This window comes from Sorex fumeus, unplaced genomic scaffold, assembly GCF_029834395.1.
Source record: "Sorex fumeus unplaced genomic scaffold, SorFum_2.1 ptg000043l, whole genome shotgun sequence".
Lineage (NCBI taxonomy): Eukaryota > Metazoa > Chordata > Mammalia > Eulipotyphla > Soricidae > Sorex > Sorex fumeus.
This window is the reverse complement of record NW_026606100.1, coordinates 12804124-12827559: the sequence shown is the minus strand read 5'-3', so window position 1 is coordinate 12827559 and position 23436 is coordinate 12804124. Positions and strand designations below refer to the sequence as shown.

Here is a 23436-nt window from a genome sequence, read left to right as displayed (position 1 = left end):
ATTATAGGCTTATAAATTCTCAAAATCTTTAGTTATCACTCTAGGGTTCCACTCAGATGTGGAAGATATGGCTCTTAAATGTATAATATTATTTAGAAATATTTTATTTTGTTCCTACTAGTTGCTTTCCTGTATTATAGAATCTGGATCTAATCTATAATAGATAGTTATCTTGTTTTTATTTTAAATATTATTTTTGTTATGGAGAGAGAGCAAGAATATATACATTCAGTATGAAATTTAGCTCTGTCTGCCTGTAGAGTGTGACTCTTTCTTATAGCAATTGACTTAATCTCTTTGAACATGATTTTCTTTATCTAAAAATAAAGTCATGACAATGTATGTTTCTTGAGCTATTTAAATGTCTTTAAATTGATGTAATAATGTATACAGCACAGATGCAAGAACTAATGCAAAAAAACTATTAAAAATGAACTTCTGGAGTCACCCTTCATTTCCATCAAAATGTGATAAATTGTAGTTATCATCTTCATATCTTCTTGACATATTCTTCTCTAACTTTTTAGATTCAACTCTTTTGTGCTTTGAAAAAAGTAAGTTCTTATTTTCAGGTACATGTGTTTGTGTGTGTGCGCATGTGTGTATGTATATATGTATGTATGTATGTGTGTATGAATTTTAGCCATTTATAAAAACTGAAAATTGCTTATGTCATATTGTCAGCATGGAGATCCTTGAGTAGTGTATGAAAAGTGTGCATACAAAATTCCAAGTACTTATGGAATCATAATTATCCATCTATCATCTATCTATGCACCCAACTACCTGACTATTTACTGATCTTTTTGGTTGTCTGTTTATCTTGGGGTCTCTATCTGATCATTCTCAGGGATAGAGCCCCAGGGCAAGTGTAGTAGAAAACTTCTAACTTGTCTTGCTCCTTGAAAAATGAAAGGTAGATCTTGGGATACACTGTGTGGGAACATGAGGTTCTCCGGTCATGCTACCTTATGGGTGATCCTGGTTTCCTTGCATTTCTTTTTTGTAACAAATAAACCTAAAGTTCTGCTGTCCTGGAGGGAATGAGTGAGCAGAATAAAGGGCCTATTTGTCAGTTTTTAATCTGCTTTTTTGCATTGTTTCTACAAAAACACTTTCCTCAAACAGAATTTAAAGTTATTATCTTGATGAACTCAATTTATCCATGCAAGATCATCTTCTTGTGCTGTATCTGGTAATTCTGTTTCTTTCAGGGTCACTGTCACTGTCACTGTCCTCCCAGTGTTCATCGATTTGCTCGAGCGGGCCCAGTAGCGTCTCCATTTTGAGACTTGTTGTTACTGTGTTTGGCGTATTGAATACGTCACGGGGAGCTTGCCATGCTTTGCCCTGCGGGTCAGATACTCTCAGTAGCTTGCTGGCCTCTCCAAGAGGGGAGGAGGAATCAAACCTGGCTCGGCCAGGCTGGTTGCACAGAAGGCAAACGCCCTACTGCTGAGCTATTGCTCCCACCGTTTTCAGGGTCATTGTTCCAAAATACTTGTTTATAGTTCAATAGAAAAGCTTTGGACTCAAGCCTGCACATGTAACTTAATTTCAGTTACATGTCAGAAATGCAGAATTCGTTTGGGGCTGAAGTAATAGTACAGTGGGTAGGGAGTTTGTCTTGCACAAGACTGACGGGTTTGATTCCTGGCATCACATTTACCCTGAGCACTGCCAGGAATAACTCCTGAGCATTTCTGGATATGACCTAAAAAGCCAAAAATAAAAAGAATTACAGAATCTATTTAATAGACTATTTTAAATGTATAATTATTATCAAATAATATTCTCTAGAATAGAACGGGTATGAAGCATGTAACCTTAATGAACATTTTCTATCAAGTGATGTATATTGTATACTATTTAAAGATTCTTGAAAGGAGATGAGTTCTAAAAATGATTCTGTAGTTCTGGCTTGCAAATAAAGCATGGGTATTTATATCTTTATTTATTGGTGTTTGGGCCCCCCCTGGCTGTGCTCAGGTCATACTCGTTCTGCATTCAGGGATCACACAGGCTCAGGGAACTATATAGGGTGCTGGAAGTTGAATCTGGGTAAGCTGATTCATGGCAAGCATTTCACTCACTGTTCTATCTCTCAGAGCCCTAAGTATGGCTAATAAATAAGTGATTTTTATTTGTTTCTAGTAAATTGTTAGCTGCTAAATGAACCTGTTTTTCTTGTTTTGACTCTGGCATTTAGACGAAGGGCCTTTGAGCAGTTATCAGGCATATCCCTTTACCTATGCCCTTCACCTCCCTACACACGATTGTAGCAAACTCCAATCATTGACCTATCCTACTGGCCCCTGCTTACCCTTATGCAGTATTCTATACCTGTCCTTCTCCTTTTGACTCATTTCACTCGACATGATACTCTCCATGTCCATCCATTTATAAGCAAATGTCTTGACTTCATTCTTTCCAACAGCTGCATAGTATTCCATTGTATGGATGTACCATATTTCTTTATCCAGTCATCTGTTCTTGCGCATTCGGTTTGTTTCTAGATTCTGGCTATTGTGAATAGTGCTGCAATGAACAACGAAGGGCAGATGACATTTCTGATGTGTGTTTTGGGACCGCCCCCAGGGCATATCCCCAGAAGTGGTTTTGCTAGATAAAATGGAAGCTCAAATTCTAGCTTTTTTGAGGAATGTCCACAGTGTTTTCCAAAAATGTTGAACAAGTCAGCATTCCCACCAACAACGAAGGAGAGTCCCTTTCTCCCCACATACATGCCAGCACTGGTTGCTCCCTTGTTCTTTTGGATGTGTGCCAGTCTCTGTGGTGTGAGATGAAATCTCAATGTTTAGATTTGCATCTCCCTGATGATTAGTGATGTAGAGCATTCTTTCATGTGCCGTTTGGCCATTCGTATTTCTTTTTTGTGTTCTTAGAGTTTTGTTGATTCTTATTGGTCCTGTTTTAAACTTCTTTGTAGAGAGTGTTGAAATGTATTAACTAATTCTCTAAAGTATACCAGAAAATACTAGCAAAAACATTGAAAAACAATAGTGAGTCCCCATTTTCTATTTTGAGGGCTCATGTTTACAGAGAAAATTGAGTCATAAAATTAATGAACAAAGTTGTCAATGTGAACAAAAATGCACATTTTTATTAATATTTGACAAATTTATCTTAGTTATTTTTATCACTGCATATAAATAAAATTGAATATACAATATAATAAAGTATTAGTTTTTTTATACCAGTAGATACATGCAGTTATTTTCTTAATTCTGTTATTAACCTTCAACAAACACAAAATTATGTTTCAGATGTAAGCAATTAAAATCATGCAAAGAAAAATTAAATCAATGCCAAATCTAAATTAGAAAGCTATTAAAATGAATCTCAAAAGATTTATTCCTGCTTCCTAGATACTGAGTCAAAAACTCATACAAGTAAAATGAAATGTAGTTTTGCAGAAAAAGTCAGAGAAATAAGTAGTGACTTTTTATTCTAAAGTACTTTATAACTGCAAACACACTGTAAACATTGTCCTCCCATTGTTCATTGATTTGCTCGAGCGGAACCAGTAACATCTCCTTTGTGAGACTTGTTATTGTGTTTGGCATATTGAATACGTCACGGGTAGCTTGCCAGGTTTTGCCGTGGGGTCGAGATACTCTCTAGCTTGCCGGGTTCTCCAAGAGGGGTGGAGGAATCAAACCAGGCTCGGCTGGGCTGGCTGCACTCAAGGCAAATGCCCTACAGCGGTGTTATTGCTCCTATCAAATGTCATGCAGGTATATTCCTTCTAACTTCTTTTAATGAACACAGTATAACATCTTTGTTCTGTATTTCTTTTTTTAATTCAAATCCACCACTTCTTGATATCTGTCTCACAAATATAACATTACTTTTAAAAATATATTCAAATGTATGCTCTTTACAGCATGAAATACAGTAGCAGGCATATGAAAACAGCCCAAATTTCCAATGACAGATGAATCAAGAGGCTGCATTATATATAGATAATAGAATACTGTGTAGCTATTAGAAATGATAAAATATTACAGTTTTCTAAAATGTGCATGGAATTGTAAAGATAAATCTCAGAGTGAGCACAAGGACTGAATGAAGTCATTTGTGATCTATCAAGCAACAAAAAAATGGAATAGACTGTATCATACAATGACAATTCTTGATTTCTTGATCTTTGATTTCAAAACTGAGACTACCAACGTGTGTGTGTGTGTGTGTGTGTGTGTGTGTGTGTGTGTTTGAAGGGAGAAAGGACAGAAGGTAGGAAGGTGATGGGTTGAAGAAGTGGACTAGAAATAATATCAATGAATTTATGGATGGTTTAGGACATTTTGATAATAGTGAAGTTTGATAGCTTTATACAAAAAGTTTTGTGTGTGTGTGTGTGTAATTGTGTTTCCTACCAGGCATTTCAATGATAGACTTATCCTTGTGTGCTTATTTAGGTTGATTTTCAACTTTGTTAAGGTATCTCTTGAAAATCTAAGACATTTATCAAGATTTTCTAATTTGATCAAATTCGACCTCAAAACAACAAGCAAAAAAACAGCATCAAAATCCAAATCTTACACTTTTAAAAAATAATTCCATAATATACAACCTCTCTAGTAGCTAATATGAAATGCTTATAGCAGATGATCCTTTTGTTCTTGACAAAATATAATTAAGGGATGTACAGATAGTACAACCAACAGTACTGTCTCTCCCAAGTCCTCGGGAATGAGCCTTGGACATAGGACTGACCACAAGAATTGGGGCAGAAACTTGGGTGTAACTTTTCTCTCTGCAATTTAGAAAAGCAAGCAAAAATTCAGCCTGTTTATAAAATCATTCTGATAATAGGCAACTTATCCATGCATGTATCATTTAACATTTATATAAAAAAAATCCCATCATTTTCCATAGTACTGGTAGGTTGTTAATTAGTCATAGTTGGGGATAAACATCATTAGTGTGTACTTATGCATTTTAATCTATTTTTTTGCAAAATTATCAAAACTTAGTTTTAATTTTATCTTTTTACACTTTTGCTAAACAGTTTGTAAAAGGTTATCTCTGGACCTGACAAGTAATATGCATGTCATTAGCTGTGTGAGAATTGAGGTGTGAGATTCCAACATTTGGTGATAGAATGTATTATTTATAGTTTATTAATGTGATTTGTAATCTAAAACACTTTGGGATGTAAGTTTGGGATATACCTAGGGATATAACTTGACAAGAGACACATGTATTGGGAAGGGTCCAAAATTGTTTGATTATAGGTTTTTTTAATATTACATATCTACACATATCAGACATAAGACAGCCATTATCCCAGAGGTAAGTACTCTGACCAGAATTTTTAACTTTTAATCTTATAATAGAGATATAATAGCATGTTTAAGTTAGAAACATACATTTACCAACTTTATATGTAATAATAAAAATTAAATTTAATGATGCTACTTATAAAAATTCTGCTGTTTGCTGGAAAAACTTTGTCCAAAACAAAAGTTAGTGTGTTTGTTTGATATTCTACAAAAATATTACAACTATGTCCAAAATGTTATCAAGTTAAGTTCAATATATTTTTACCAACAAGCAGTTGTCTGACAAAAATAATGCAAGTATTTCAAATACAAATGACAATTTATATTAGTTCACAGTCTGTACCACTGATATAATTGGATTTATATGTAATGCGTTGGTGAACCTTGATATTTAAATTTTTCCATTAGTGCAAGTAGAAAACAATACTATATTGCCCGTTAAATCAATTAATACAAATTGAAGGTAATTTAGGTAAATAGAAGGAATTTGATATTATTCTGCAAGAAATATCATTACCTGTGCCCTTTGTGAATATTGGGGCATTCCATTTACGAATTACTTTCTAATTTAAGGTATTTCTATTATTTAAAATATAATACTATTCAGTGCTTCTACAAATAAATATACATCTATAATAAGTGTGTCATTTCTTGTCTTTCAGGCAATACAGCCAAAGTGTATATAGAGATTCAGGACGAAAATGATCATCCCCCAGTATTTCAAAAAAAATTCTATATTGGAGGTGTATCTGAAGATGCAAGAATGTTTGCTTCTGTGCTCAGAGTTAAGGTAAGAGAAAAATGTATTAAGATCTAAAATAGAACTCAGATTTCCTTTAGTACTCATTCGTACTGATTAAAAAGAATCTAGTTAAGAGATACTAGTGCTCACCTTGCAGGTAGTGGAACCCAGTTTAGACCCTAGCACTAAATCAACCTTTGGCCACCTCCAGAGGTGATTTTTGAGTGCAAACTGGAATAGCCCCTAAGCCCCAGTGAGTGTGGCTCCAACCTCACTCAAAAATTAATGAATTTTCCCTAGCGACAGTAGTGTGGTGAAAAACTTACCTTGCACACAGCTGAGCAGATCTGATCCCCACACCATATATGCTCTCCTACCCAGCCCCCTAAGAGGGATCCTTTAGCACAGAGCCAGGAAGAAACCCTGAGCACTACTGGGAGTGACCCCAGAAACAAATAAATAAATCTGGAGAAATGCGAGCCTAATTATCCAAGTTATATGTATACATATTAATTAGGAGACAGATATAAACAACTTTTTGAGTCTTTAATACAAAAATAGGATGTAACTATTTTACCTTTAATTCAATGATATATGGTATATATTTTGCCAGTAGATGTTTTTCTCTGCCTTTAATAACATGTTTGATTCAGTGAGTTTCTAATGGCAAATGTAAAGCTACAATTTTCAAATGGAAAGGATAATAAATTCTGTTAATATTTTTTCTGGAAGCATGTGTGTGTTAATATTTTTTCTGGAAGCATGTGTGTCTATGTGTGGGTGCACATTCGTGTGCCACACCAGGCTGTGTTTAGGATTACTCCTGTCTGAGTTTAGAGATCACTCTGGGGTGATTGGGGGATACCACATGTTGTACAAGGGATCATACCTAGATCAGCTACATCCAGACATGCACCTCACCTACTGTACAATCTCTCAACACAGGACAGTATTTTCTGTTTTGTATTTTATAATATTAAATTATAATAGAACATAAATTTCAGGTGGGTATCATTTAAAAACCAGAATAATGTATAGCACATTATGCTCTTGAGTGAAAATTCAGTCCCATTCTTCATCATGCAACTGATCTTATTTACTTAATTTAACCACTATCTTTCTCCCTTTCTTTTTGAAAACTACTAATTGGTTTTATAGAATAAATTTTTTTTTAATTTAGGTTATTTGTTTGCTTTAACGAGTTGCACATATGAGTGAAATAGTAGTGTGCTAATTTTTCATATGACTGAGCTTAATACCCTCAATTACTCCATATTGTTTCATGTTTTATATTTTCATAGCTAAGTAATAGTCAAATATACCTCAATTATACATTACATAAGCAATGTATATTGATAGATTTTAATTATTTATTATCTCCAGTAAAATAGAGGCCAAATGGACAATGTGTAATATGACTTTATATTGGTTTAAATGATGGGTCAATAAGTTCAATTAGGAAAGAACAAATTCAAGGGATTTAAAAGTAAAAGGTACTTCAATGGATTTAAATTTATTTCTTCCTGGAGTGTAAAGAATTTGAACAGTATAGCACACATAACCTAAGCAGAAGCAGCAAAGTTAGTCCAAACCCCAAGGAAACAAAGGACAGGGCCTGGAAGTTCGCCTTGCACGTGAATGACGCAGGTTCGATCCCCAACAGCCTAGATGGTCCCTGGAGTCCACCAATAGTAATTTCTGAGTGCAAAGCCAGAAGTAACCTCTGAGTATCTCCAGATATTACCCCGAAAGCCAAAACAGTAAAAAAAAAAAATGAAGAATAAAGAAACGGGCTGGAGGGCTGGAGTGATAGCACAGCGGTAGGGTGTTTGCCTTGCACGCAGCCAACATGGCCGACTCGTGTTCGATTCCTCCGTCCCTCTCGGAGAGCCCGGCAAGCTACCGAGAGTATCTCGCCCGCACGGCAGAGCCTGGCAAGCTCCCTGTGATGTATTCGATATGCCAGACACAGTAACAACAAAGTCTCCAATGGAGATGTTACTGGGCCCGCTCAAGCAAATCGATGAACAATGGGAGGGCCTTTACCTTTAATAAAGAAACAAACTGCAGAGCGTTTTTGTCAAACTTGATAGGAGACAGAGACCTATGGGCATTAGAGTAATAATTCTTAAGTAGAGAGAGCCCTGAAATCATTTCTTTTTTAAATGTAATCAGAATTAAAGTGAGTTAAGTAGTAATTTTCAATACATACTTACTAAAGCAAAAAATGTTCCTGGGTGTAGCATTGATTTTTGGCCAGACAAGCTCTGGTGCTTGACGGAAAAGTGAATTAAAAAATAAGGAAATGCTCCAAAATCGTTGAAGAGGGTTTTCCACTTCTTACGATGCTAAATTCTTGGATTTCATATACCATACTAGCATGCCAATGTTTTTACTTCTTCACAGAATGTACAAGTGTAATTTTAAACATAAAAAATACTTTGTATACTAAAAATACTTTGTGGAAAAGGAAATATACAGAATTAAACAGCAAGATATGATTAAAATATGTGAACGATACTATATTTACTAGTTTAAAATATGAATAGTAAATTAAGTACTTTATATGAACTATGTCTCTAGAAAGGCAATTCAATATGAGCATTGCTGAAATGAATCATCTTTCAAAAGTGATACAAAATGAAAGTTCCAAGTATGTGTACTCTTAAATTCACTTGTCTAACTCAGGCTTTCCTAGGTTTTTGTTGTTGCTGTTATTTTAGGAAAGATATAGTCTCTTAGTGATGTATGCAGAAAATATAGAAGCAACAAACAATAGACTATTGATATCTTAGAGAGTTAATATCACAAGATAATATTAAGTTCAATTTCAAAGTTTAAAAGAAGACTGACTTATATAGATATGGTTTATGGCTAGCATTTTAAATGTTCATGCTTTTTAAAAAATTTTTACTAGTGAGACACCGTGAGGTACAGTTGTAAACTTACAAATTTTGTGCTTGGGTTTCAATTATACAATGATCAAATACCCATCCCTCCACCAGAGCCCATTTCATGCCATTTTAAACTTTCTTTTTTCGTGATAGTGTCAAAGGATACAAAATAATTACTTTGTAAAGATGTGCATCCACTACATTTATATGTTGATATATCTATCACACTGGTTTCACCAAATTGTTTTTATTATTCCTAGTAATCAGTCCTCTTAATTATAGAAAGGGAAAAAGTGGGTTTTGTCATAGCCTCTGACACGTAAGCTGTGAGCTGTTTCTTTTATTTTCTTTTATCTCAGATGATCTCAGCTATTATTTTTTAATATAATATCTAATCCTTCCTCTGTCTCTTTGGTTTCTGAAATGCCTATAGCATTTTCCCCTAAATTGTGTGTATTATGCTTTTCATAATATTTATGCTTGTAATGGCTTTTATAACTTTCCACAGTATCCATTCTATTCTGTTTTCCTCAGATATAGTATCTCTGTTAATAATGGCTTCCTGCTTTTTATTTTTGTTTTGTTTTGTTTTGTTTAGGGTCTACTGATAGTGGTGCTCAGAGCCTGCTCCTGTCTCTGTGCTCAGAGATCTCTCCTGGCAATGTTTGGGAACTCTAAGCAGTGCCAGAAATTGAACTCGGGTCGGCATACAAGGCAAACACCTTAGCATACAAGGCAAACACCTTAATGTCTGTATAATCTGTTTGGACCTAGAGTATTTAAATCTTGTGCACAGCTCTTTTCGCATATTGGAATTGCTTTTATGAGTTTAACTGAAACTTTCTAAGTTTTGTTATGATGGCTCTTCTAAGTTGTAGTCCTCATAATGTGTCTATATTCTGAAAATTTATAATTTTCTTCAAGGAATTCTATCATACTTTTATAATGGTAGACTGATAATTTTTATTGCTGCATTAAAATCTAGCTTAAATTACTGATTTTATTTTCCTGAAGATTATGACAGTAGTTTTACTGCCAAAATTCTTATTTACGTATATGATTGGTGTTAAAGACAAAAATAGCAAAGAAATAAATATCTGAGTTGATCACAGTATTGCCGGTTGCACTGGGGACACGGGAACAAGAGAAAACCCAATAAAGGAAGGGTTCCTCGTTCGCCCTCAATCTCCATGGCCAGACTAGATCTGGTCCATTCAAAAGTGCCTCAAAAATGTGGACTTCATCACTATTTTTAGAAATTTGAAGCTGTTCAAAAGTTAGCCTTCAGAACTGTTCATTCTTTTTAAGTTGCCTTCAATGTGCATCTTACATCTGGATTCTCAAATCGAAGTTTCTGCCAGTCTACTGGGTTTTGTGCCTGTGTTTTTTTATTTTAAACCCCTAGTGAGTCATAATTGATGACAGTAACAGTTGTGACAGTTGGTATAAGCTAATCCTAAGAGGATATCTGCCACTTCTTCCTCTTCAAAGTGCAAAACAGGCTCTAGAGTGCTGGTATGTTTAAAATATCTCAACCAGAGCTTAGTACAACTGTCAGAGTTAGATCCTCAGCACCACATGCTCTTCTGAGTATTGTTGGGCATAGCCCTGGAGACCTTAAACACGGCGGGAGAGGCCCCGGTATCCTCTGAAATCAACAGTTTTCTTTCAGAAACCACATACCACAGGGTTTTAATAGCACCTTGAACTCAAGCCCTCCATCAAACTACCTGCCAACTGGGCTGATAAAACTGCCAGTGGGGTCCCTGTAACTTCTGGAGCATCATTTAGGAGATCTGCCCCCATCAAGTACATATGAGTCCCACAAACATGCTCATTTATGATGCTGGAGCAGTAATACAGCAGGTAGAGTGTCCGCCTTGCAAACTGCCAACCCAGGTTTTCATCCCTAGTACCCATGTGGTCTGTATCCCTCTAAAATAGTTCTTTTCACTATTCCCCTTTGTTGCCTTTCTGAGAACCATAAAAATATTTTAATTATTTTAGCCTCCAGAATTTATTTAGAATAAAAAATAAAACCAAAAAGCAAATAATTCAACAAAACCCATACCTATTGCCCCCTTGGAAGAAAATAAAGATTGGTAAGACAGAGTAACTCTCCAAGTATCACTTAGCTTGACGTATAAAATCACAATTTTAAGTTAGTTGCCTATGTTTTCAAGCATTTGTCTTCTAAACTTTGTATTACATTACTTTTTGTAAGTATCAATGCGTAGAATCTTAGCAGAAGTAATATGCTGGTATAAATAACAGAACACATTGAATTTCTAAGACAAATTAGGAAGTAGCTATTGAGGCAACTAATTGCCTCTCAAATCTGAAATTGAGGTGGCCTTTGTGAATTGTTATCAGGCCTATTGAGGTAATGAGTCAGATCTGGTTTTAGAACTTTGCACAGCGGGTAGGGCGTTTGCCTTGCACGCAACCAACATGGCCGACCAGAGTTCGATTCCTCCACCGAGAGCCCGGCAAGCTACCGAGAGTATTCGATATGCCAGACACAGTAACAACAAAGTCTCCAATGGAGACGTTACTGGGCCCGCTCGAGCAAATCGATGATCAATGGGAGGGCCTTTACTTTACTCGAGCTCGAGCAAAAAAAAATCATTAACTATTTCTCTAAGTTATTGCTTGTATTTTAAACTAAAAGCAATACCCTAATTTAATGCAATAAAGAAAAAGGTTAAATATGATCAAGATTAATAAAAATACCTCTGCTTTAGCATGACAATGTCACATGTTAACACATAGTATTAATTAACCCCTCTCTCTATAAGTTTCAAACAAAAAGAACTTGGTATCAGAAGAAATTAATTGAAATGTTGACTTGATGTCTACAGAAAGTCAAAATAAATTTTGAATATTGCATTTTGAGATATTAGTAATTGTTGATTACATTTTCTTGGTATAATATGGTGAAAGGCCTCAGTAGAATGTTGTTGATTTTTAAAAATAGCAGAGCTAGTGAAGGCAATTGTGGGTTGTGAAAAAAATTTACATATTTGTAAGGTTAATAACGCAGAGAACAATATTGTTTCTGCACAGAGGTTGGTTTTCTAAGTGCTCCTGATCCCATCTTATAGCTGCTCATGTGATTCTGATGGCAAGAAATTCCAACTCATTCCAAGGGTTTTCTGTGTTTCCTTGGCATTGTATCTTTTACAAGGTCAGATTCACTTCTCGCTCTGTCCATAAAGGCACCATTTACATAAAGTAAACTGTTAATTCATGTTTGCTTGTTTTATGTTAGTTACTTTAAAAAAATCCTCTGAAATCAACAGCTTTCTTACAGAAACCAGAGGCAGCTACTATTATTATTCTCAATTTCCAGGTGAAAACACTGATACAGAGAGAATGTGTAACCTGCTTAAGGCATATAGCTGGTATATAGTGACACCAGGTTTCACAAACATATACTTGGGCCTGAAAATCTTGCTCTACTCTGTCCCAGGCGGTGGAGTACTGGGCTGTGAGACAAATCACTTGAATTCAGTCCTGAATCTGCTCTTTACTGTCTCTTGGGTTTTATACTTAGTTCACTCTAATTACAGATGTCTTTTTTAACACAAATATTTACTTAGAACTAGGTGCGCATTTATGTCTTTATTTCTCATACTTTGTATATTACTTTCGGAAAATAGCACCAAGAGGAAAAATACCAAGTCATAAGCCAACTATTATAGCAACAGTTTAAAAGCCAAATGTTCAATATTTCTTAATTCTGAAATTCAAAGCACCATCTATATTATAACGTTCTGTGATTGTAAAGTAAAGTAAGTAAAGGCCCTCCCGTTGTTCATCGATTTGCTCAAGCGGGCCCAGTAACGTCTCCATTGGAGACTTTGTTGTTACTGTGTCTGGCATATCGAATACGTCACGGGGAGCTTGCCAGGCTCTGCCGTGCGGGCGAGATACTCTCGGTAGCTTGCTGGACTCTCCGAGAGGGGCGGAGGAATCGAATTCGGGTCGGCCATGTTGGCTGCGTGCAAGGCAAACGCCCTACCGCTGTGCTATCGCTCCAGCCCTGTTCTGTGATTGATATCCCTTTAAACCAGTGGTTTATTTAGAACATTTTTCCCTTGTTTGATTCACATTTTTGTTATACTAGTTATTCTAAAAATATAAAGTAGAGATGTAAATGAATAACACCTTAAATAAGGCCTCTTAAAATGTCAGTCCAGACTTTTACACTTATTGTTGCAAAAAAATAATAAAAAAACAACAATATAGTTTAGAAAACCGAATAAGTCATTAGTTTGTGATTTTTAACTTAGGGTTTATACCTTGAAAACATAAATGAATATAGGAGCATGATAATTCATTGCTTTTATGACTATAACTTTTAGCTAAATTACTGTTCAATTTAGTTTTCAAGCAAATTATATTGCTAATTATCTATGTGCCTGTTTTCCCTACAAGAGCCAGGATTCAATGTCATGCTTTCCCCCCAAATTTGGTGAGGTTGCACTTCAAATTGGTATTTGATCAAAAATCTCTTTAATTCAATGATAGCTATTCCATTTAACCTCTTTATAACGATTCTCAAAAAAATACTTAAATGAATTATTACAGTTTTGCTATGTGAAATAGTATTTCAGTTAAACCCTGAGTCCAGATTATAGCACTGAGAGTAACATGAGGTCCTTGGGGGTTTCCTTTTTTGTCAAAATTGAGAGCTTAGATTTGATACTATAGTCATAAATTTTGCCATCACTCATAGTTTTCATTAAAGATTATTTTAAGAGACAATTTTATACTTGCTTATTTAAGTACCTTTAATTTCTGAATTGCCTATTAAAATGATCAATCAAAAGGATAAATTATTCTCTTTATTTAAAATTTATTTGAAGAAATTTAGTTCAAAATAAGTCATAAGGGTTAACTTTTTCCAAATAGTTCCAAGTAATTTATATTAATGAAAGTCATCAGGTCTGGAATAAGATTATACACATAAAAGTGATAAAATTTATACTACTTCACAAGTTATTGGTACATGAGAATTTTAAATATATTTTCTAATTTTCAAAAATAGGGGCACTTTGGTGGAGGTGAACTTTCAGTAACTGTGTACCTCAAAACCATAAATTTAACAGTATTGTAATTATGTAAGATAAAATACAGGAAAATATCAAAAGCAGGCACAGACATGTATGGTTCACAAAAAGTACTTTCTACTAATAAAAAATTAAATGTATGATTTCAAAACCAGAAAAACACTTCAATGAAAATAATTGCTATTTTTGATGGATTACTGGCAAGCTACCAAGATTATGCCACCCACATGGCAGAGCCTGGCAAGTTCTTCATGGCGTATTAGACATGACAAAAACAGTAACAATAAGCCTCACAATGAAGACGTTACTGGTGCCCACTTGAGCAACTTGATGAACAACGGGAGGACAGTGCTGCAGTGCTGTGCTACTGATAGTTATTGTGGATGAGGGGTGGAGAAGTGCTATTCCTCAATCCAGTTCCTAGGATTTATCTGTCAAATCAAGATAAAATTTTTAAATGCTTTAATGTCTAAATAAAAAATGAACAGGGGTATTTAGTTTACTCACAACTATAAGTTAGAACTCTTGGAAGACATAATAAAAACCTCCTGCAAAGAGGGAGGAATCATATTTTCTTAATTAGCCCAAATAATATTAGGGAATCTTTTTATATATTTGATGAAACAAATTCTCACTGTTTTCTTATAAAGCCAAGCAGGTTTTATGAGGGATAGGATACTACATTATTTGTGGCAGTGAATAAGAGATGCTAGTAGTCAAATATAGTGCATTGAAATGGGAAAATGGAATTAGTAGATAAAATGCAAGTTAGTTTTACCAAGCATGCAGTTTTATCCATTCTTGATTTCAGAATCCAGAATTGCAAGTCAAAGAATAAAATTTGGACCTAAAATTTGTGCAAACATTTCTACAAGTAAGAACCAGATTCATAACTCCATGTAAGACACACGAGTATACGCAAATACCATTATTTGTGATATAAACAATCGATTAGGTAATAGCTGTGTAGGAAGACAAAGTCAAAGCAAATTGAAGCCATAAAAGGCACAGGTAGAAGAATTTGGGCACTTAAGAATGCAGTGTGTCTTCCATAGTTCCAAAGCTCTGGTAATAAGCTCAGAACACTTATTATATACTTCAGGGTTTTCATTTGTTTTAGTATACACCCTGCAGTGCTCAGGGCTTACTCCTGACTCTGTACTCAGGGACCACTCCAGGTGGTGCTCAAGGAACCATAGACGGTAAGGATATCGAAGTGGAGTTTGCAGCATGCAAGATAAGTGCTTTACCACATATGCTATATAGTGCAGGATTAAGTAATATCTGAATTTTGTCTGGCCAGTGCTAAGTAACCACTTTTGGGGGAAGGATTCTTTTCAGACTTACCACCATGAGTGAGAGCCAGAATTAGAAAGAAGTACTATGTTGAATAAAGCTGAGACAAAAGGTTCCTCGCTACAAATAGGGGCCCTTTTGTCATCAGGACATGAATAGTAACTTGTATTTTTCTAAATTATAGGTATTATTAAGGAATCTTGAAGACTGTACATTTAATTGATTAAATTTTAATCAGAATGTTATGAATGTGTTAAATTATAAATTTTAAAAGATAAGATTGATAAATATAAAACATAAAAGTCACAACATAAAATTTTGATATCTGTATCTTTGTTTTCAAAAAAGTCTTATGAAAAGGGCAAACATTGATTTTATCCTCTAACTATTTGTGGATTTTGCAGTCTTAGTTTAAATTTGTAAGCATAAGTTTGAAAAGTGTTGATAGTACAATCTAACAAACTTTTTATGAGTGTAACTGAATACAAATTAATATAAAGTAGGGAGGACAACAAGCTCGTTGTCTGAAATCACTTAATAAGCATTCCACATCATTGGTATTTATTTTATCTTAGTTTTTTTGACCTGTTTGATAATAGTTGTCTCAAGTCCTAATGTTCTAATTTCTAAAGTCCTAATGTTCTAAATGTTCTAAATTCAACAGGCATTTGTTACTAAAAACAGAATTCTGTTGAAATCTTAAGCATTTTATTAGTGCCCTTGAAACTAAAGAGTTTACCTTTCTTTTTGAATTTATTTTCATCATCCGCATAAAATATTAATTTTTATTATCTTATCGGTAGTGTAAGAAAACACTACAGGATGCTAAAAGTTAATGTTAAAACAGTTTACACCATTAGGTAATGACTGGAAGTCTATTTTGGAAAACATTTCAGTTTATTAGTTTATTAAATGTATTTACATTAAGAGAAAATGTACATTTTTCAGCCGATATATTCTAAATGTGATAGTCAATTATATCTGCAATTACCATATTGAAAGTTATGGGTTTTTAAGTGAACAGTATTATTTAATACTATTATGAAGTAATTTTGTATATAATTCCTTGTTGGTCATTACTGAAGTATAATATTTGCCTCTCAGGAAATCATATAAATTATACATATACATATATCTGTATTATAATATATAATACCTCAGTGTGTGTTAGGAGAAATAAAAATATATAGCAGAAAGAGTTAATGTAAGTCCTTAGAGAGAACCATAACAACCTGTTCTGAGCTTGCCTTTGAACGAGAATTTGATTTATTAAAGAAAATTCAAAGCAAAGAAACAAATACAAACATAAACTGTCACTGTCACTCTCCTCCCGTTGTTCATCGATTTGCTCGAGCAGGCCCAGTAACGTCTCCATTGTGAGATTTGTTGTTACTGTTTTTTGGCATATTGAATACGTCATGGGTAGCTTGCCAGGCTTTGTCGTGCGGGTGAGATACTCTTGGTAGCTTGTCGGGCATTCCAAGAGGGGTGGAGGATTTGAACCCAGATCCGCCGGGTCGGTCACGTGTAAGGAAAATGCCCTACCTGCTGTGCTATTGCTCCAGCCACATGTTCAAAATATAGAACTATGGCTACCAGTGGGGATCATAAAGTATGAGGAACTATGATGGGGAAATACTGGTACTAAGGTAATGGTTTTGCTGTGGCAAAATATCCTTTGAAGAAAACTGAAATATTCCCACATGCAGTTATGTATTATCTCTAAAGTATTGAGACTGAGCATATTGAATTTTATGTTTTATAATTATCGTGCTATATAACACAAACAAAAACTTTCTTGAAAATATATTCAGCTAATTGGTATCTATCCAAGAAGTGGAAAACTTGAAGTTATCCTAAAATTTAAAAATCTAAAATAAAAAGCAAGTAAAATTTGTGGAGTGATTAGTCTGTTTCAAAATGAAGGCAATAAAGCCACATTAAAACAACAATCACACACTGGAGTAGGCCAAAATCTAAGAATATTAAATCTCTTAATTACCCCCATACAGATCGATATGGTAAATGTTTTTTGACATTTTTAATAGTATTAATCAGAAAAGTCTGCACAGTGGAAAATTAAGCTTTGAATTTAATTGAATAAATTCCCTGGTAAAAAATTGAAGCAGTTTTTCTTTGCATTGATGAACAAAAGCATGACGCAGCCTAGTCTGGCTACTCCGAGCATATTAGTATTATACTAATAAACATTAGAAATTTAGGGATACTAATGAGAAATGAAAAATAACACAAAGAAATTAATATCTCACTTACATTTGTGAGGGCCTGACTAGCATTCAGTTAAAATAAAACTTTACCTTTCAACATATAATTCTATAAAATTTCACTATTAGGGAAAGGATAATAATAATGCTATATATTTTGCCAATGTTGTCTGGTTTGTTCTAAAACCACGGTGTCATGGTGTAGAGAGAAAATACTTGTTTAATCCAATTCCTATAATCTCTTGATAGTGATTGTAAAGATGAAAAAATAAGAAATAATGGAATCTATCGATTCAGTTTAGATGTCATCTCTTTCTGAAGTACGGAACCTGGGAATACTCTGTAGCTCACTGCATACTTATCTCAGTGCAAATGGTGTTTTACAAAACTCCATTTGAGCATTGGAGAAAGAGATGCGTTTGTGTTTATTAAGATATGATTTGGTGCTTTCTTGGTGAGTCTTGTGATACTATAAAATATTATGTAGGGCGTGATTATACCAAAATCATCAATTTTTTTCATATGTAATTTATTTAGGTGTGGGATCAGGGGAGCTTTCAAGCATTGCTCAGCATCCCAGGAATTCCTGCTGCAGTTCTTAGCCAACTAATTCCTGCTGCAATTCTTAGCCAATTCTTAGTCAGGGTTTAGTGTAAAGGATCCTGTAGTGCCAGGGCGGGGGGGGGGGGGGGGGAGTAGCCAGGAGCTGCCTCATGCAAGGTGTGTAACTTTAACCCATGTAATACAGCTCCAAGCTTGCAGTCTTCTAATCATGATTCTGTTGGGCATTAAACTGCGTTCAATCATCAAAATCATTGTCAGTACCAGTTCTTTATTTGCCAAAAACTGTTTAGATTAGAACAGATTGATCAGGGACACTTACAGACAGGATAGTTAATGCTATTTGTTTCCCAAATTAATCAAACAACAAAAGCAAGATTTTAGCGAGCTGAACCAGAGAGACTCTTTAGAGGATAAAAATCATAAGCCTTGCACTCACACAGTCTGGTTTCAATCCCGGCACCACAAAATGCCCTCTTATCAAAATCCGCAGTTCTCACTGAGCACAGAGCAAGGAGAAAATCATGATATTCTGTAGAATTTCTTAATTTAAAGCTATGTAGGCTTCTTTTATATGATTATAATATAAATTTTGCTATAATAAAAATAGCTTATCCTGTGTTAAAAGTGCAAAAGCTTTTAAAAGTGCAAAGTGTATATATGAGGATGTTTTAATATAAATATATGTAGTTGTGTTATGAATACAAAATTTATTTTTTAAATTTATGTTAAAAGTAAACCTTTTTATTCTTTATTTTTTCTTTTTGGGTCACACCCGGAGATGCACAGGAGTTACTCCTGGCTCTGCATTCAGGCATTACCCTTGGCGGTGCTCAGAGGACCATATGGGATGCTGGGAATCGAACCCGGGTCAGCCACATGCAAGGCAAACGCCCTATCCACTGTGCTATCACTCCAGCCCCTAAAGTAAACCTTTTAAGATTTACATTGAGCAAAGAATAGGTTTTTAAAGTGTGCTATGTAGCCTATGTTTAGTTTTAATTTTATACTTGAATAGAATTTTATTAGTCCACCAGAAATGAAGTGACCAACAAAAAAATGGAAACTAAAGATAATTAAACTTAGTTATAATTTTAATTTTTTCCACTTTTTAAAAGAAATTTAATTGAATCGCCATGAATTCGGAATTACAAAATTATTCATGATTGAGCTCAGGTTGATGATGTCCCCAAACCAATTCCTTCACCACTGTCCACTTCCCTCCACCAATGTCCCCAGTTTCCCTCCCATCCCACAGTTTGCCTCTAAGGCAGGCACTACTTTCCTTTTTTCTTCCCCCAACCCCCATTTTGTCACTGTGATTTATAATACTGTTATCATGCATATCAGTTTACCCCCTTTAAGCACCTAGTCCTGGTCCAGAGTGAACACTTCCCTTTATAATTGTGTAGCGGTCCTCTCCCTGACCCATCTCTCTCACACCCACTCTGCTCCCATTGGCAAGTTTCCTACTAAAGACGAGTTTTCCTGTACTTCACTTCTATAGCCTTTGCATCGCCACATTTTTCTGTGCTCAGGACTTATGCCTGCCCTGTGCTCAGGAATCACTCCTGATGGTGCTGTGGGGGACCATATGTGGTGTCAGGAATTGAACAGAGAGTTCTAAGATAAGTACTTTACACCCTAAACTATCTATTTACCTGGATTTCGTGGGACTTTGCTCACGCATGAGGCTTGGCCCAAGAGTGTGGAAAGCGGCCTGGAGTGTGCTGGCAGTTGGGTAGTGGAGGTTGCTTCTAGGGCTGGGTCCCCTGGGCTGGGGAGGGCTTCTGCCCGCACTCCTCTGGGGCACCCAGAGTGAAAATAGGCTGGTGCGGAAATAGCTTTGACTCTGGGCTCAACAGGACCCAGGAGTAGAGATCCTCTGCCTGCTTCTCCCGGTCTTCAAGGACCTGGGAATCACACCCAGAAACCTCCTCCTGCCAGGGCCAGGTAATCTCTTCATCAGTCACCCTCCAGAACTCATGCTGCTTCTCCCAGAAGGCATCATAAAATGAGGCTCCCACAACCATGACACCTGACTCTGTGCCAGACTATTTGCACTCAGAGCGCCCCAAAGGGTGGCGGGTGAGAGCCCTCCCTGCCCCAAGGGATCCAGCCCCAGCAGCCAACCTCCACTACCCAACCACCACCATGCTCCAGGCTGCTTTCCACACACTCGGGCAAGCGTCACCCATGAGTAAACATATTCCTGGACTCATCATCATAGAGGAAAATATATATGTATATATGCCTCTTGGAGAGCCTGGCAAGCTACCGAGAGTATCCTGCCTGCACAGGAGTGCCTGGCAAGCTCCCCGTGGTGTATTCGATATGCCAAAAACAGTAACAATAACAGGTCTCATTCCTCTGACCCTGAAAGTGCCTCCAATCATTGGGTAAAGACGAGTAAGAAGAGGCTGCTAAAATCTCAGGGCTGGGATGAATGGAGATGTTACTGGTGCCCGCTTGAGTACATTGACAAACAACGGGATGACAGTGATACAATGATACAATTAAACTATTTAAGCACCAAATTAATTATGATATTAACTCATTCTTCATAAATGTTTTCAAAATATTTAATTCAAAAAATCTATAGAGTTAATATTTAAATAAACTTCTTTGTTCATTTATATTATAAACTTGTGCCTATTAATTAAATATATGATCATATAATTTTTAAACATTCATTCAGTCCTTTTCATAATGTTAAGTATATAATAAACACTAATTAGATTTGAGGCCTTTAGTCTAGCTGCTTTACCTTAAAAGCAATTTTTAATTTTTAAAAATCACCTTATACAGGTAGCTTAAATATAAAACCTCACTATTTTCTGTTTGTTTTGAGGCCACACCTGATGGTGCTTAAGATTTACTCTTGAGTCTGTGCTCAGGTGTAGGATAACATTGGCTTGTCATTTCTTCCCTGCTGTGGGGAGCTTAGTTCACCAGGTTACACCCATCACAGTGCTCTCAAGGCACTCCCATTCCTCTGTGTTTATCTTTAACTTCTCCTCTATGCTCTCTTCCCCTATCAGTTATTCACCTATATCCCCAAATCAGACTCTGTAATTTATAAGGTCAGATCCTTAGTTCTAAAGGACTCTGGATTTTTTATCTGTAAGTGAAGTGTTTCTTTTCTCTTTCCCTTATGTCCCCTGCACAGTTTACTTTAGAGCAATGTCCTTTTTTTATAGACACAGGAAGACAGTTAATTCTATGCTTTTGTAACCTGGAGTTAATTGACTCCGAGTAATATTTACTCCTGGGGGGCTGGAGTGATAGCACAGCAGGTAGGGTGTTTGCCTTGCACATGGCACAACCTGGTTCGATTCCCAGAATCCCATATGGTCCCCTGAGCACCACCAGGAGTAATTCCTGAGTGCAGAGTCAGGAGTAACCCCTGTGCATTGCCGGGTGTGACCCAAAAGGCAATAATTAATAATAATAATAATAATAATAATAATAATAATTACTCCTGGGCATCTGTTATATTTATTTGACTTAAACCTCACTTGCCCTTAGTTCCTAACTCTCCAAAAGCAGAGTCACAATGAAGGGACTGGATGGACCCAAGATAAGTGGTAGCATCAAAATGGAGCAGGCCAAGTGCCATAAAACTTATAATTAGTTAAGAGCATGGTCCTGGACAAATTCTGTCATGACCCAAGGAGAATTGACTGGACTAGGACCCCACCAGAAAGGGCTAATCTGGCCTGAGAACTCTGGCCTAGGATCTATAGCAAGATGTCCCCAGGGTGAATGCCCTATCCACTGTACTATCACTATCACTCCTAACCTCGCTATTTAAATACTTCCATTTTGCTTTCAGCAAATAGCATAGTATTCATCACAATGCATCAATAAATTAATTTTCCTAATAGCCTGTTGATTTCTTTTACAGATAATTTCTAACTACACCCAACATGCAGGTAGTGTCCAATAATACTTATGAGATACAAAAATGAGTAAGAAAATCATTCTGCTTTATAACTTAGTTAAGTGAAAAAGTTGAAAATAATAGTGTCCTTAATTTTATAATAAAAGGCAGTCAGAGGTGAGGGAAACTAGGGACATTGGTTGGTGGGACATGTACCCTGGTGAAGGGATGGGTGTTGGAACAGTACACAACTGAAACCCAATCATGAACAACTTTGCAACCAAAAAAAGTGATATAAAAAAGAAGAGATTTGCTAGACAATTACAACACATTCATAGATACTATTAACATGGCATTTAATATTTATAATCACTGTCACTGTCCTCCCGTTGTTCATCAATTTGTTCAAGTGGGCCCAGTAATGTCTCCATTGTGACAATCGTTACTACATTTGGCATATCGAATACATCACGGGAGCTTGCTAGGCTTTGCCATAAGGGTGAGATACTCCCGGTAGCTAGCCTGGCTCTCCGAGAGGGGTGGAGGAATCGAACTTGGGTTGGCCATGTTGGCGGCTTGCAAGGCAAGCATCCTACCCGCTGTGCTATTGCTCCAGCCCATATTTATAATAAAATAATATGATGGAATATATTGCACTGTAGCACTATCCTCCCATTGTTCATCGATTTCCTGGAGCGGGCACCAGTAACATCTCACAACAAATTGTGAGAATTGTTGTTACTGATTTCGGCATATCAAATATGTCACAGTTAGCTTGCCAGGCTTTGCCAGGTGGACAGGATACTCTAGGTAGCTTGCCGGGCTCTCCAGAGGGTCAGAGGAATTGAAGCCAGGTCAGCCACGTGCAAGGCAAACGCCTTACCCCCTGTGTCATTGCTCCAGCCCATGGACTCAATTGTCTATTTTGCCAGATGCCACATTTTTCACCTCAAAAATTACCCATAATTCTCCCCTTCCTATCCTATTCTCTTCACTAACAAGCTCATTAAAATATGTCTAAATTCATATTCAAGCTCATTTCTCTCAATTCTATGTATTGTTCTCCGACCACTTCGTATTCTTCTGCTACATTTAAGCCAAACCTATTTTGCTAGTATCTTAGCCCAAATCAAAAATCAAAAAATCAGACAGGCAAAAATATTATAAAATACTAAGATAAGTGCTATATAGTAAGCATACATAAAATATTGCTAGAAATCTACATATAGAAGCATCATTCCCTACCTTTTTCAGAAATAGTAGTCATTTAATCTGAGGTTTGATTGTTTTACTCAAATTAGATATCTTTTGTGTGTATGCTTATGAGAACCATAGGGTAGGTTCATAAATTACCATAATTTGACCTAGCAGATAGGAAACTGATGATTAGAATCATGCATACACACAGATTGCTCAGAAAATGGTAGACACCATGGTTAGTAATTGATGGA

General features: G+C 35.9%; 1 protein-coding gene across 1 annotated transcript in view; it reads left to right on the top strand.

The window, feature by feature from the left end:
* Positions 1-23436, top strand: part of PCDH15 (protocadherin related 15) — a 743595-nt gene that overhangs the window by 658751 nt on the left and 61408 nt on the right. The window contains exon 26 of the mRNA XM_056120664.1: positions 5972-6099. Within this exon, the coding sequence (XP_055976639.1) occupies positions 5972-6099 (128 nt within the window). The remainder of the gene's footprint in view (positions 1-5971; positions 6100-23436) is intronic.